Consider the following 13,194-nt stretch of genomic DNA (forward strand, 5'->3'; position numbering starts at 1 on the left):
ACCCAACCAAAAAGAACAAAATATATCATGCAAGTATTCAAGCATTGTCCTAGTTTGGAATTTGATAGCTTATATTGTTAAAGAGAGATTGCTTGGAAAAAACATCTTTGTGGCCTTTCTGGTGGGAATCCTGTTGATTTCTTGATTTTTCTTACAGAGAATGCACAGCTAATGCTGGTGATCCTTTTTTTGTCCTTCCTGTGCAGGAGAAAATCAAACTTTTAAAATCCTGAGTTTCACTAGATGGCAGCATCTCAATGTTTCAACAGGAAATTACGTTCATACAGAGAAATTTACCAGTCAGACTACAAATCCCACAAGCACAGCAAAAAAAGTATAAAACTTCCTTTTGTACGAAGGTCAGTAAACACAACAAGCTGTTTGAGATCTCTTGGTGAGTGACGATTTTAATATTAATTTTTAAATGCTTCATAGAATCTGTGTAGCAAACATTCATAAAAACTGGTTGTTAGATTGAAAAATGTATTTATAGTGCATTTTGCTTCTAAAGCGTTAAGGTGAATTGGGGAAGTACTTGGACTAATCAGTTTTTTTCCCCCCACTGAAAAGATGTTAAGTGACCATAAAGAATAAGAAAGAGCTTCCTCTGCCTGGAGTGAGCACTTTGAGCTCGTTGTTGAGATACTCGGGACTTGCTACAGTTTACTTGCTCAGACTTTCACAGAATTTTGTGTTTGAGGAGTTGCATTTTTTTAAAAGCTCAGTACGTTAGAGAGACAGTGCAACCTAGTTGTGTGTGTAATCTCATTGTTCTTGGTTAACTTTGTATTTTTCACCTGTCAATGCAAAAAGGTTATGCTAAGACAGGCCCGGTCTCATATAACCTTATATAGCCAACCATCAGAGGCATCCAGAAACATCTTTTTACTTGCCAACCTAAAAAGTGATTTGAAGATATTGTGCTTTCCCCTAATTTGGAAGGTGCATCTCAGTTACTGTTTGCTTAGGAGACTGTTCCTTTGGTTTGTGCTTTGTTTCTTGGTGTGTGTCCCAGTTAAGGGGGAGTAAAATGTATAGTGAAACATTTCAACGTCTTGAAACATAGTCTGTAACTCAGTCCGACTTTAAATCAAAAGGGATAATGTTTTCTATATTAGAACGGAAAGAATTTTTCACTTAAATTGCCTCATAAGGAGTCTGAATTTTTTTTTTTTTCTACCTGTAACCTTCAGGGTTTTGCTGCAACTTTTGTCAGCAAAAGCTGCTGAAAAAACAGAATTTCTGGTCAAAATCAGAGAAAATAATAATCTGGTTTAAGATGTAACACACTAAATTCGACTCAGTAATCTGAGTCATAGCACAGATTTGAGCATCTTTAGGTGACAGCGTTGGCTGCCAACCTGGGGAGATTATGGCATCTTTAACTTCTCAGTGAAGTACTCGGTATGTTGGATTCATGTATACATTTAAAGATTTTGGGTTCTCAGGACACCTTTCTACGTTCATAGCTACATAAACAAATTTTGGTCTACGGATTATAAAAGTGCAGGAAGTTTTGCTTCTTGGGAACCCAGCTAACAACCACCAGATATTACACTCTGTCTGGAACACAGTGACCTTACTTTTTAGGCAGTTCTTTGAAACTTGACCTTTTTTTTTTCTGTCTAAGGAAAAATAAAGTCCAGTTTCTGTTATAATAAAGACTGGCTTTTGAACTCAAATACCTTTTGATCTTTTTGAGGTCTTCACTTATGGAGGAAAAAAAAAAAAGAAAAAAAAAAGTTCAGGTAGTGCCCCCCTCAGAACCTGGATGACTCGGGGTCACACCAGAGCTAAACAGGACAGTCCGTGATATGATTTGATGGCAGAGGTACTCTGAATCACGTCTAGTTTTTGGAATGCATTTGCATGTGACTTGCAGGGAGCGTTGCTGGCTCATCTTTTTGTTAAAGGTTCTGTGACATCTGTCCGCACAGGTCAGCAGCATGGGTCGGCTTGATGGGAAGATCATACTGCTGTCTGCAGCAGCACAGGGCATTGGACGAGCAGCTGCTATAGTGAGTTGGAAAATGTTTGTTCTCCTGTACCTGAGCTGGGTCTCTAATGCAGGCTTGTCCAACGACACGTGCACCAAACAAGTTCCTGAATTAGTAAACCACAGATGAAGCCAAAATTACTCAATATAAAACTCAGGGAATAACATAGTCACTGTACTGTATCATCCATGCTTTGTGCTGTTTGAGTTTCTGAAAGCCTTCAGCTCTGAGGGGTGACGTTAGGCAAGGATAAGGGTGAGATCCGCTTTTCCAACAATATATGCTTGTACTTCTGTACCTTTCATTGTTCTGGGAGAAGATAAGGAGGATAGGTGGAATATTTCCTGTTGTAAGGCTGAATACTGCAAAGATTCCCTACAGTAGAGCCAAGATGTTTTATCTACATTAATACGTGATGTAACCAAGTCTACATGATACTAACAGCACAGCTACAATGTTCTTCACAATGAGCAACTGTGAGATATCCTTTACAAATTTTATTTAATTACTTTGAAACAGAATTCAACATATGTATTAACTCTCTGGTTAACTTTTAATTCCTTTTGACTTGTTCTTCCCCTGCTATTTCCTTCTTCCATAGCAGATAGTGAAACTAATAGAGCTATCTCAGTATCTCTGTAATGTAATCAGTGAGCCAGGAAAAGCTCCTGTAAGTAGGATTTTTGCCGCACTAGTTAGTTTCTTATGCATACGGTTAAGAATGCAGAAAACTGCTATCATGGCACTTACTTTAAAACACTCAGTCAAAGGAGTAGGTAATTTTCCTGATGATTTCACTTTTTAAATACCCAACAAGCCATGGAAGGCTGGCATGTTTGATGCCACTGCCCTCTTAAGCTGCACTTGAGACACTTATTTTGAAGATTAGGGGCTACAGTCTGAGATGTCAGGATACTTTTGACATGGAGGTTACTTTGTTAGCATAGCTGTCGATTTATCAATCATTACAGTGCAGAGAAAACAGGTTTTGAGGGGAGCATCAAGAATGAGGGAAAATCTCTGAAGTATCAAAGTCGTGCTTCTTTTAATATTGCTTTATTCCAATGATTCGGATGCAGAGGATTTTCTTAAAGTTTATATAGCACTGTTCCTTTTTTATGACTCATACCTTTACCTGTCAAATACCATAACTTCATTTAAATCCAACAATACAGACAATTCTAGCCCTACGTGTTTGTAACGTGCTTGCTAGCGCACCCGCAGCTAATGAGGGCAATAATAACACCAGTTGTCTTAGTGTGGTTACTGTTCTCATACATTCCTTACTTTAAGGAAAAGATCTTAAATCTGTCTTATATCAACTATAGTTACTTAGTTGTCCCCAGGATGTGTGGTAATTGATGGCCATTACCTTCTGACATGCCCAGAATGAAAAGTGAGAGATCAACTGCCTTCAGCCAACATCTATTTCAAGCCAAAAAGGAAACGAGAAGAAAACAGGTTTTATTTCTGGTAAGATCTGGAATACCTAACTATGAACTGCTTTTCCTACTTGTATTCTTCAGGCTTTTGCTAAAGAAGGAGCCAAAGTCATTGCTACAGACATCAATGAGTCTAAGCTGCAAGAACTGGAGAAATATCCAGGTAAATGGCCTACAGTAGACATTAGTTCAGCTCTTGGGAGTTTTATTGTAGATTGGCTGAAATATAATTTGAGTGTAGGGCACACTTCAAAAGGCCAGGAAAAAAAAAAAGGAAAATATCCAGGCTAATTCTTTAGATGTTGGCTTTGCTTTCTGTGATGTGGAATAGCAGAAATTTAGTATGTAAAATACTGCAACATCAGCACATCAGACAGAATATTATTCTAGGCATGTGGAATAACTCTGAGATTCTTGTGTGACAGAAGCAGTTATCTCTGCTGCCCAGAATAGCACCCATTTCAATTACCTTTTGAGATCACTCGGCTAATTGTCAAACATATCACTCTAAAAGGCATGGAATGCTTTACTCTGATCACAAGAACTAACATCCAGCTATACAAAAAGTATGTTTAGTGTCTTGCGTTTCCATGGTCCGTACTTACTAAGGAATGCATTAAAAGGATAGCTGTCTAGGAGACTGCATATGTCTTCAGAAACTAATTCCACAAACACTAGATAAGCCTGTTCTGTTTGTACAAATGCTCAGGCCTGAAAGTTCTTTCTTACTGATACCACAGGAACATCCTTCAAGGAGCAGGTTTTGCCTAGCTGTGTTTCTTAATCATGTGACACAAGTGTGGGACATTACGTTAAAAATTTATTTTTTCAATCTTGAAGTAAAAAATAAAACTTGGATATCTTTGACAACTGAAAATGCTAACAGCTTAATTTGGTGGAAGGAAGTGGATTTAATTAATTCCTACTACAGCGGGACACTCAAATATGCAAAAACAATTTTTTCTGGCACAGCTTTTAGAGTGAACTTTTAGAGTCTCTACTGACTGGAGTTCACCACAAGCAATCCCTTTGTAATTCTTTAGGAACTTTAGTACTTTCCAGGTTCATTCTGAGGGTGTTTAGAAAAGTGTTATGTTTTGAACTGTTATATGGACAGAGCCATTTCTGTCCCTTTGACACACGATTAGTTAAGCTATAATTCATCAAGGCTTGGCACATTGTAGTCTTTGAATTTTATCCAGAAGAGGTAATTCCAGTGCTGATGTTAATCACCAGCCTGTAATCTAATTGCATCGTTAGACACAAGTCTCTTCAAAAGTGTCTGTATCATTTAACTAAGGCATATAAAGCCTGTTCGTGGACTTGTCAGTTTGGCTTCAAAAGAAACAGGTTTTCATCCATTTCAAATCGAATTCTCCCATAATTTAGACATCACTCAGATGCTTTACAGCCAGCTTTACAGTCTTTCATAGAATCACGTATGCTGGATGAGACCTCTAGAGGCCATTTAGTCCTGCATACTGCTCAAAGTGCCTCTGGCTACAGCAGGTTGCTCAGGGCTGTGTTGAGTCAATTTCTGAACATCTCCAAGGATGCAATTTCCTCAGCAACCTCTGTAGGCCCCTGTTCCAGTGTGACTGCCCTTGTGGTTTTAAAATAATAATGATATTTTAAAAACACGCACACACACAAACAAACATACAAACCCCATGAAACCCCAAACACACCTTATATTCAGTCAGACTTTCCCATATTCCAACTTCTTTCTGTTGCCTTTCATCCTTCCACTGTGGGCCTCTGAGAAGTCTGACTCTGTCTTCTCTACAGTCTCTCAATAGGTAGTTGTAGACATTTATTAGACTGCGTGTCACTGATTACACATGACTGAATTGTAAAATAAACAAACCCAAAAAAATGTTTTGGGGCACAAGTATGTTCTCCACTAGGTGTCCCTTCACCTGAGATGCAGGATATGCTGTGACCAGGCTGTGGCAAAAGGGTGATCAGCAGCAAGTCTTAGTGCCCTGGGAGCCTGATTGTACCCACTCAGGGAACTACTGGCGTACACCCTGACTCCATTTTTTCCACTCATCCAGGTTTCCTTTGGATGAAAAATTCATGTATTTGAGAAGAGGGCCCAGCTCAATCTTTACACACAGTATGGAGCAAGGGTGCAGGCAAAGCGTATCATGAGGTACGCCTATTCCATAGTAAGCATTCGGCCTTGACGTGGGTGAGGGAAACTAGTTGTGTTAGATTACTGGAAGCTACTTAAGTAAAATGAGATAAAATAACATGTAGATTGCATCGTATCATATTACAGCTCATCTGGAAGAGTAACTCTCTTACTTTGCTCTTTTTGCTTCCATCCAGGGGATGGCACAGCTGTGATTGGCCCTAAAGCAGTTCTATTAGAGTTCTGTTAGAGGGGCTGATTCTATTGAAAAGCGTTTGGAAGAGTTAAGCCTGACCCCGTTTTGCAGTAATTATGTTTCTCAGTCTTTCAGAGATAACTTCTCCAAATAAAATAGAAGGGTTAGTTTTTTGGTTGTGGGTTGGGGTTGTTTTTGTTATTAGTGGCTTTCTTGAAGGTATGGCACAGACACAGTCGGTGCTATAAGCATTGACAGTGACAGCTGTCAGAAGCTGAAATACATAGAAGCTTTTAGTGAAAAGTAACGTGTTTTCAGGCCTCTTCTGTTTGATTATAAACAAATAATTGCAAAAATATAAGCATCATATTTTTCAACGAACCTTTGTGATAGAAGCCATCAATTTGTTACGCTTCCTCTTCACTTCTGTTATCGTGGCTATCACATCATTCCGGGTTATGTAAGATTTTGGCTTATGCAAAATTACTTTTTCTCATTAATTAAATGGTATAAAGCTGATTCATCATATCCTCAACTACACATGGATAGATGACATGTAATGTGACTGTGAGTACACGCGAGATGTGTAACTAGTTTCGTTTAATTATTATTCTATAATAGTGGGCATGAAAGCTTGTTATGATTATACAGGCTCTGTAATTCTTCAGTTTGAGAGCACTGTGGAATTCAAATTGATTTGAAATGTTTTTATGGTAAATGACATTAGCTTATCTGTTTGTGTGATGCTGTATGACAATCAAATCAGTTGATCTTTTTTTAATTCCCTTCTGAAATTTTCAATAGCATACTATGCTGTCTATTGCTGTCCTGCTTTAACTATTGCAGTAATTTAATCATCGAGAATAGCTCTTGCTCAGTGAGTCTCTATGTCGTGGTGAACCACGGAGAGGGGACTGTTCCTGGCAAGCCACTGACTTGAGCCATAGATGCAGTCCTCAGCGCTTCAGAAAAATAAACTGCTGATCCTTAGGTAAATACACTGAAATAAATACCGTGTTTTTCTAGGCATTCAAATACGGGTGCTGGATGTCACCAAAAAGGAGCAGATAGAAAATCTGGCCAAGGACATCGAAAGGATTGATGTCCTCTGTAACATTGCAGGGTAACCAGCTTCTATCGTACTTTTTTTTTTCCAGTTTTCCCTGTCCTTCAGAAGTAGTTTCTTTTACTTAAGTGCATTTTATTTGTTTTATTTTGATAGATTTTTGTATGTTTAATATAATCTTGCATGTGTTTTCATCAGCACTCAGCTCTTTGTGCATAGCTGTGTAACCCAGGCCAAGATAGAACACCTCTGGAATTTGTTTTCCTTCCTCTATGAGCGCCTTATAATGATGGCTTTGGCCCTCCTGGCAAAACAGTGAGCGAAGCTGATGGTCCGCCAGTGCTGCTTTTTTTTTTTTTTTTTTTAGTTTCCCTATTACCAAACACTTATTTGCACATATCAGATCTGTCTTGTCTCATCAGAAGAAATAGTATTGCTTGCTTTCTTCAAAAGAGCTCTTGTCCCTTCTTTTCAAGGTTGGAAGGGTTAGCTATTACGAAATATCAATGAAAAAATATGCATAAAAAGTCATAGAAATGTAAATTACTGACAGTAATTCACTTCATGGACTTATTCTAGGTTTGTTCATCATGGAACCATTCTGGAGTGTGAAGAGCAAGACTGGAACTTCACTATGAACCTCAATGTTCGCAGCATGTATCTAATGATCAAGACATTTCTTCCTAAGGTAAGGCTTGGTTGCTCATGATTTTTAGTCTCTGCTGGGTTTTGTTTAAAGTGTGTGAGGACTAAGTTGTTGCCACCATGACAGCGTGGGGTTTGAGATAAAAAGGCAAGTATGCTGCTTTGTACAGGGAGGCCCTTAGATTATAGCAATCCTACTCTAAAACATTCTCTGCACTGTGTAATCCTCCAAGTAGGAAAGGTTGTGGTACAGAAGATTAATTCAGGGGTTTTGCCCTATGTGATTTGTTAACTAAAATCCTTCAAACGCAGAGCAGTGAGGGAGCCATTGCACTAGTGTTACTGTGTTGTACTATAGCACACAGCTGAACAATACTACTGCTAGAAAGTATTTATAAAATATGTATATTAATAGGAACTTTATGCAAATCTGGAAACTATCTTGTGAAGCAATTCAGTGCCACTGATGCCAACACGCTGGTTGTATCAGAACAACAATCCAATTAGCGTAGCAGCTTGAGGACACTAGCGTTTGACACAGTAACTGGCTTCAGGACTACAAAAATTCGTGGACTGAATAAGGTGTTTGTATTCCTGTAAATGCAAAGGCCAGAAGTGGAAGCTGCGACCACGACTGGATGACAACTACTCTTTTCAGTGTTGTTACAGTCCTTTTTTGTTTGGGTTGTTTGCTGGGGTTTTTTTAGCTGATCTTAATTTTCAAAGATGGTTTGAGATGCCTAAAAAGGTTATAACTTAAAGAAATTTAGCTACAATTCAAAGATGCTAGAAAGCTGGGGTTTAGTCTTCTCCAAAGCAATGAAGAAGTGCATTGGTAGATGGCATGAACAGATGTCTATGTAGAGTAACTTACTGTGGTGACAAGAGGACAGTGATTCAGAGGTGGCTATCTAGGAAAAAAATCCTTTCCTGTCACAGTCTTCACCTCTTCACCCCGGGGATGACTTAGGAGAACCTAGTGAAAATTTCAGATTCTGTTTTACTACTTCAGTCAATAGATCAAAAAGTGATAAGCACCTATTCATGCCAGTTGAGCTTTGTTAGGCTGCATATCAATTGCATGTAGGGCTGTTCTTCAGGTTGTTATGGGCTATTTTGCTGGACCTGCAGAGGGCAAAGTAGTTTGCATTTGAATGACATAAGTATTCTTTTGCAGATGCTTAAACAGAAATCTGGAAATATTATAAATATGTCTTCTGTGGCATCCAGCATTAAAGGTCAGTAGCTTGCTAGAGAGTTCCTTATATAAATCTTTAAAATGATGGAAATGCAAAATAAATATTGCACAGCATCGAATTTAGAGGACACTGCTGATCCTGTGGAGAGACGCAATTAAAAAAAAGTGAACGCATCAACTCATATATTCCTGCAAAGACACAGATGGGAAATTGCAGAAACACTAAGATCCTTGCCTTTGAGCTTTTGAATCTGTCCTGAACTTTTTTGGCACCTTTTTTACCAGTTTGTACTAACTAAAAAGGCATTACTGCCAGTGATATCTTGCTACATACATTCCTCAGAGAAACAATGAAGAAATGACAGGTAAGCGCTGTAGCGGTGCTTCCCAAGGAAACCTGATGGTGACTAATAGATGGGTCTCTGCTATTCCTATATCTTTGGTTGCTTTGTTAACTTTTCTAGGCTACTCCCCAAACTTAAACTATCAAAAGATTGTATGCTTTGCTCTGGTGTGTGCCTGGGTAGAATTCCAGCAGTCAGCATTCTAGTTAGCCCTTATGGAGAGACTACAGATGCTACAGGAATTGCTGGAGTCCAGAAGCAGGTGCATATCAAACAAACTTGGGTGTCTCTTTTTTTTCTTTAATATGTTTCTACGCTCCTTTCACACTGACCTTCTGTTAGGAGTTGTGAACAGATGTGTATATAGTACTTCAAAGGCAGCGGTTATTGGTCTAACAAAGTCTGTGGCTGCTGATTTCATTGAGCAAGGCATCAGATGTAACTGCATATGTCCTGGTAAGTATCCTTACATTATTTTGTAAACTAGGAGCAGATGCTAGAATGCCTGATTTAGTTTGATATTATTAACAAAGAGTAGACTTGCAAGTGGCAACTAAAGTTACCGGCAATCAAAAAGAACAGGACATGCTTGAAATGCTTCTGAGATTTAAAACGGAAAAGCTGTTACTTTTATAGTAAAGCTGTATGTTTAGTCTGTTAACCCAGCATGTGCACACTATTATACACATTATTTTCAAATACATAATCTGGAAGTTCGAAACAGGCAAGGGCTAGCTAACAGGCTAGCCATTGTTCAACCATCTGAAAGGTACTGAATCTAATTCTCAAAAGTCTTGCCTTCTGTTGAAATTGAGAGTCCTATGCTGTGTTGATAGTTTTGCAGTCTTTCCCCTCAATGATATGATGAAGTTACACGTAAGTGTTAAGACATACAAACAGAACCAATGAACTGCATTTTTTTTCCATGATTGTTGATGCAGTTGATTTCTAACATTGAATTTAAAATTTTGCTTAGGAACTGTTGACACACCATCTTTACAGGAAAGAATCCAAGCCCGGCCTAACCCAGAACAGGTAAGAAAGCAGTTTATTAGTTTCATGTGCATACGTATATTTAACTCCCTCTAAAAAATAAAAAAGCAGCATTTCTACCCAGATTCAAGATTGTCCCCTATTTCGGAGTACCAATGACAACATAACAGTAGTGTCTCTTTGTGATAGTTTGGTCAGTTTGTAGTCAAGACAGAAGTCTTAAAATGCCTCAGAAGGATACTATTGATCAGTGAATACAAAGGGTCTGTCATCTAATGGCAGTATTTGAAATCATTGGTTAAAGTATCTACTGCAAAAGCAGAGGCATTTTCTACTTTGGCATGTGGAGGTCACAAACTAGTGCAAAACCATGACAGAAAGGGCATTCTGGCCTATGTGTTTCAAAATTATTTGGGATCCTTAACCATACTGAGTAGAAAACTGTGAGCCTTCAGTTGAAGGGCCTGGGAATATCCACCACCAAAGGGAAGAAGGACTTAATTGGCTTTACTCTGGAACCAGAGATTTAGGTCCAGTCTCCTAGTATTTTTCAATCCGAAATTCATACCGCTGTTAATCTTGCAATTTCTTTTTCTAGCATAAATTCCTTCCTACTAATGGAAGTTATGACTCATGGCCTGTTTCCAGTATTGCTTTCTACACGTCAGTCTAATTGGATTAAAATAATTGTTTGGGGTTTTTTTTATATACTAAACGCTCTTGTATATCTAGGCATTGAAAGACTTTCTGGACAGACAGAAGACTGGTAGGATGGCTACTGCTGAAGAAGTGGCCCATCTCTTTGTGTACTTGGCCTCTGATGAAGTAAGTATGGAACGATTAAAATTCCCTATAACAGAATCCCATGCTACTTTGCTGCACCACAACAGAAAGAATTTGTTTTAGGAGGATTTATATTGTCTTTGAGTTGGATTATTACAAAAATAGAAAACTGATGATCTTTTACTGAGTTCAACCTGTGATACAAAAAGTACTCTGAATGTTGACAGTGATTGTTAAGGCATTATGTATTTGGTACCACAGTCTGGTGGCTTCATGTCATCTGAGAAAATTGACCAGATTTCTGAATGATGGGAGAAATGGGGGCTTGTCCAAGTTTCACCATGGCTAGATCGTGTTTTAAAGAGGCAGAATTAGTCGTCATCACCTCCCTTCACTATTCAAGAGCAAATGTTTGTGTAGAACTGCCGGAGATTTTAGCTAAAAAGGCAAATGCTCAGAGTGAATCTGCCCTTTCAGCAGAAGGAAAACAATAGACCCACTGAGGTTGTTATAGACCAAACTCTTAATGACCACTACAAATATCACCAACACTAATGAGCACACAGCAAGGTTATTTCAGATGCCATAAACTTACTATGAATCTAAATTGGGACTAGATTCCTCTGGACTTGTCCAGCAGCCCTACTGAGCATAACAGAATATTTCAATGGAATTAATTCAGTCTTAATGTTGCTATCTATCAGTAATCTGTTTCTCATTTTCATCTTAGCTTTAGTGTTTCTGTAAAGCTACTGATTTATTATTTTTCTCCCCAGTCTGGCTATAGAATTTTCAACCATGTCTAGACAGAATTCCATTTTTCCAAAATATTCCAGTGTGCTTCAGTACTGGTATACAGAGAAGAATGTCAACAGCTCAGTTGCTTACCGCACTTTCCGCAGCATCTAAATTTTCAGTTCGGTTCTCTTATAATTATTGGCTGACCTGGTCGGGTTTTGCTCAGCTGAACAGCTAATAACATCATAATGTGAGGTTTTATTCCTGCAGGTGAGGTATCTGAAGTCTACCTTATGTGAATTTGTACACTCAGGATGCATTCTCATCTTAATGCCTCTAACAAAACTTTTGCTACAGTCCCCTGACTTAGCAGGAAGTCTTCCATTTCTAAGTTTGTTTATATTCTATTTATTCAGATATTTTTGTAAAAGAAAGTGTTTGTATAAGAAGAAAGCAGTTTTTTGAATTGAAAAAAAATTTTCCTTGTACTTAATAGCCATGAAAAATTAATTAAAATTATTGGGTTTTTTATGTAATTTCAGTCTGCCTATGTGACTGGTAATGAACTAATCATCGATGGAGGATGGAGCTTGTGACTGACCCTACAGGCAAACGGAAATTCATACTATGAAAGGCAAAAGTGAGATTCATGTTTTTGAGTTAAGATAGTTTACAAAGATTTAGGTCACTCACCTGATGCCTTTCAAAACAAATTTGGTGCACTTTTACTGCTACGTGATCTCTTTCTAGATTGATGTTACTGATTCACTTTTCCCTAAATAAAAACATACTTCATGTGGTTACATTTTATGGTAACTCCAGAAACGTGAAAGAAAAGCAATTTAACATTTAATATTTTAGAGGGCAAAAAATATTATTTAAGGTACAAAATCTGAGTGAAAGGAATTAAATACTACCTTTGTTCTCATCCTGCAAAGTATTTGTAAGTTAAATATTCACAATTAGATTTCCTACTAGCATTGACAGACTATCTAGAGAAAAGGGAGTAACTACTATTAAATCGGCCAAATGGGTCCTGAACCAAGTGCAGTTTAAAGAGACAGTGGCAGAAATAATAGCAAATTAGAAGATTTCAATATCTGAATAATTTTGTTACTGGTAATAGGTGTTTCTGTATTAGAGAACATACTATTTGCAAATTGTACTTGAAACCACATTCTGCTCTGCAAGTTACTTTAAGTTCTCTCTGCTCTACTATCACTAGCAAAATATTTTAGAACTGCAATAGCTGTAGAAAAACAGTCTAAATTGTTGAAAAGAATATGTCCCAAGCCTGACAACACTTACAGATCTGAAGTGAACAGTGCAAGACAGTCAAAGACACTGTATATACATGGTGTATGGGCACATGAAAGTTCCTGCACATATAGTAAAGAGTTAGTGTACACGCATAGCTGGTTTGTGCAACTGCAACATCCATTTTGCAGGTCCTGGGCAAGTTAGACTGTTAGAATCTGGAAAAACAGTGGATCAGCACAAAAGGTAGGGCAACAGATTACCAATAGAAGCAGTAGGATTGGCCACTTTCTGGAATTTGGGTGGCTTTTTTTTAAGCACTTAACGATTACAGACACTGTCTTCATGAAGGAGAGGAGCCTGCTCTACTGGCTGTTAAGACTAAAGCTTGTAGCATG

The 13,194-nt window shown here is 38.1% G+C and overlaps 1 protein-coding gene across 1 annotated transcript; it reads left to right on the top strand.

Moving 5' to 3' along the window:
- The first annotated feature begins 281 nt into the window (after nucleotides 1-281).
- BDH2 (3-hydroxybutyrate dehydrogenase 2) lies at nucleotides 282-12,342 on the top strand. The gene is made up of 10 exons (XM_074589446.1): nucleotides 282-394; nucleotides 1,938-2,018; nucleotides 3,524-3,602; nucleotides 6,799-6,895; nucleotides 7,418-7,526; nucleotides 8,661-8,721; nucleotides 9,368-9,481; nucleotides 10,002-10,060; nucleotides 10,751-10,843; nucleotides 12,082-12,342. The coding sequence occupies exons 2-10, from the start codon at nucleotides 1,947-1,949 to the stop codon at nucleotides 12,133-12,135; spliced, it is 738 nt and encodes a 245-aa protein (XP_074445547.1). The 5' UTR covers nucleotides 282-394; nucleotides 1,938-1,946; the 3' UTR covers nucleotides 12,136-12,342.
- The last annotated feature ends 852 nt before the right edge of the window (nucleotides 12,343-13,194 follow it).

This window comes from Larus michahellis, chromosome 5, assembly GCF_964199755.1.
Source record: "Larus michahellis chromosome 5, bLarMic1.1, whole genome shotgun sequence".
Taxonomy (NCBI): Eukaryota; Metazoa; Chordata; class Aves; order Charadriiformes; family Laridae; genus Larus; species Larus michahellis.